Source organism: Meleagris gallopavo, unplaced genomic scaffold (assembly GCF_000146605.3).
Source record: "Meleagris gallopavo isolate NT-WF06-2002-E0010 breed Aviagen turkey brand Nicholas breeding stock unplaced genomic scaffold, Turkey_5.1 ChrUn_random_7180001956332, whole genome shotgun sequence".
NCBI lineage: Eukaryota > Metazoa > Chordata > Aves > Galliformes > Phasianidae > Meleagris > Meleagris gallopavo.
Window position 1 is genome coordinate 12,697 of NW_011216883.1, and position 3,451 is coordinate 16,147.

At 33.0% G+C, this 3,451-nt stretch overlaps 1 protein-coding gene across 1 annotated transcript in view; it reads right to left on the reverse strand.

The window, feature by feature from the left end:
* The window catches only part of LOC104917155 (alpha-mannosidase 2-like), a gene marked incomplete at its 5' end in the record, with an annotated part of 14,217 nt that extends 10,769 nt beyond the window's left edge, over window positions 1-3,448 (reverse strand). The window contains 2 exons of the mRNA XM_019611813.1: window positions 1,598-1,725; window positions 3,267-3,448. Coding sequence (XP_019467358.1) covers window positions 1,598-1,725; window positions 3,267-3,448 — 310 coding nt within the window. The remainder of the gene's footprint in view (window positions 1-1,597; window positions 1,726-3,266) is intronic.
* Window positions 3,449-3,451: the final 3 nt, after the last annotated feature.

Below are 3,451 nucleotides of genomic sequence, written 5' to 3' on the forward strand. Positions count from 1 at the left end.
AAAAAAATTAAATATCCTAGAGGCAAGCTGTCTAACTGCATTAAAAAAAAAAACTGAGATTAGTACCCTATATTGTTATACTATTTTCATTTTGTCTCAAACAGCTTTACGTGGAAACATAATTAAACTTCCTCATTTAAGTCATTTCCAGATGTTACAATTGGAAAGGAATGTTGAAAGAAAATGAACTGATGAAAACAGATGAAAACATGATGTGACTTGTTTAATTTTCAGTCAGTGTAATTTAAATAATTTTAATCTACGTTTGCTTTGGGACTTTTTTCTTTCAAAATGAATTAATTTACTAGGCTGGCAAACATTAGAATCATAGTGGTTACTATTGCCTTTTAATTTAATTTCATATTAGCAAATAAAGAAGTTGTATCCTCCTCTTGTTTAAATAATTCTTCAGTGTGGGTCTTTTGGATACATTTTTACCATCTCTTACCATCATCTCTACATTTTTACCTTCTCATAAAAAAAAAAGAAAAGAAAAACCCGACAGAAAAAACAAAACAAAACAAAAAAAACCCTGTTTGCTGTTCACCAGGTGCTGCATTTGAGACATCAAAAAAAAAGAGACCAGGTATCATAAAGCCAGAAAACTACTATTCCTTTCTGGTCTTTCAAGCTGGATCTCAATCTCACAATACTGCGGGGTGGGGGGGACCCACAAAGACAATCAGAGGGCTGGAACATCTCTAATAAGAGGGGGACCAACTTTTTTCACAAATATGTATTTACAAATAGTGATAAGACATGGGGCAACAGATTAAAACTGAAAAAAAAACAACCAAGGAGTTTTAGGTTAGATGCTAGTAAGAAGTTCTTGGAACACAGCAAGGCACTGGCACAGGCTGCCCAGAAAAGTTATGGATGCCACAGCCCCAGAGGTGTTCAAGGCCAGGCATGATGCATTCCTGGGCAGTCTGATCATGTGGTTGGCCATCCTGCCCACAGCAACGGGGGCTGGAACTAGATGATCTTTGAGGTCCCTTCCAAACCAAGCCATTCTATGATTCGATGATAGTAAAACAGCTTTTCAAAATAATTTAATTAAATGGGATAATGTTAAAATATCATTAAAATCACTAAATAAATAATTCCCCTGTAGAAAAGGTTCTCTCTTGTTACGGAAGTAAGCCAAAAATACCTTACTGCAATAATTCCTCAACGTTCTGAAAGTGAATGTGTTGTCTTTACTTGTTTACTTTTTTTAATGCAAACAATTTTGATATTAGAGTAGATTTAAGTTTTACAATTACTCTAAGATTTTTTTTTAATAATCTTACATAGAAGTCCAATTAATATACTGACTGCAGAATAGACCCAAACACACAGAATAACAATTTTCAAAGACCACTAAAACACGTCAGGATAGAACATAATTTAAGTACACTTCATCTAGGAAGATTTTTTTTGTTTGTTTGTTTTATCTGCAAACTGCAGTTACAAATATTAGTCAGTCTTATGGCTTTCACTATAAAGATCTGATTTAACACTTCTGGGACGCAGAGCACGCAAAGCCTCTTAAGCACATGATATATTTTTTAAAAAGCTGTATTAATAAAGTCAACTTTTAATTCAGTGTACATACCCAAGTTCCGTTCTAGCCACTGATGTCCTTCTATCAGTTGGTCAATTAAAGTGAAGTAATGAGAAGAAGCTTCATCAGGCATGACCCATCCTCCTGTAACTATTTCAAACTGCCCATCTTTTATTAACCTGAAAATTATGTAAACTGTGATCAAAACCTTGCATCTGGAAATACACTTTTAAAATCAATTTCTGAATATCCAATAGTTATTTATAAGGGACACAATAACAAAATCTGGATGATGCTACTTCCATCATTGGACTATGCTGTTTTTAATCAAACAGTGAACAAATGAATACATGAACTGTGAATTTTTTAATGTCTCTGTACAACAGTAACTACAGCTCTACTGCAGTTTTTTTTTTTCAAGTCAGGAAATAAGCTATTTCATGCATAAATTATAAAAATAAAATACTGTACATGTCATGGTGCTAGAGGTCAATCGAGTGAGATGTCACATTTAAAGCGCTACTAACATCTCCCATCCTTTGTTCCTTTTATTGTTTTAGAGAGCTTAATAAAGCTTCAAGTTTATTATATATATAAAGGCTGCAGAATATCTCACTGATTAAAATGCATTCTTGAAACACAAGATGATCCAGTTTCTTTATTAAGATGCCAATGATAGAATGATGCTTCCAGCATCAGACTGTCTCTATAATTTAGTTTTACTGTTGTACACTAATGTATAACTGTTAAAATAATCTAATACAGATAATACCAATAAAAGTATTGTAATTCATATAGCTAAAAGTTACCAGTGCAGTTTCCCTAACTGTTGCAGCAATTTAAACTAATATCTAATTTCCTTGAAGAAAGCACGTAGTTCCTTAACATCATTTACCTCTTACGGTGTTCCAAAGTATTTCTTCAATCTCAGAAAAGAACTCAAACATATATTCACACATTAGAAAAATATTTTAAAAATTTACACGTCATTTTCAAGATTTTCAGGTTTGCATAAGCTTTGCAGTTGTGAGGCTTCAATAACCCTAACGTATACTGCACCCCATGCATCTTGAAGGGGGAGTATGAGCAGAAGAGCATCACAGAGGTGAGCTATGGATGGTTGGATCCAGTCTTGAAGCAAAGCACATTAAAAACTAAACACCTGTTTTTCAAAACCCTTAACTAGATCCTTATTTATCAAGGAGCACATTTTCTCACTTCAGTGCCTAGGCAAACCCATTTACTTTTGTATTATATTTCAACTTGTGATTTTAAAAATAAATTAGAGGAGTAAGGTTGTACAACTGGAAGTGCCACGTGTCTTAAAAAATGTATTTAACAAGGAACAATCTCATTTCACAATTTATTCAAATGTCAGTACTTGAACATGTCTTCAAATAAAGAAGTTAGGCTTACAATCACAATTTAATAACAATTTGAATGACATCTTCAAGATTGGACATGGAAACTTCTAGACAATTTTTCAGCAAATCAGTAATAAGGCTCTACTTGTCACAGAATCATATCATATTTCTTGTAACAGTTTTAATTTTTAATTGGAAAACAGTAAACAAAACCAAAAAATCAGTACTTGACTAGTGCACTTGTACTAGTAATTTTGCATCACAAGTGAAATATGAAGTTTACAATGTAGTCAATTAACACGTGAAGTATCAAAACATGCAATATGGAATGTAAGAAGTAGCAAAAGTGTTCAAACCTTTTAACAGCATCCCTTCTCTGGCTATCTATTCCATCCCACCATTTTGAAAAGTAAGAAATTTCAGACCAAATAAATTTCCTTCGGTTGTCTTCTTGCAGTTTAATAACCATATTATTTAAGATATGCTGTGTCTGATCTCTGAAGTAATCATCAAAAGTCTTCAGCCAACCTAAGTCCAAAAA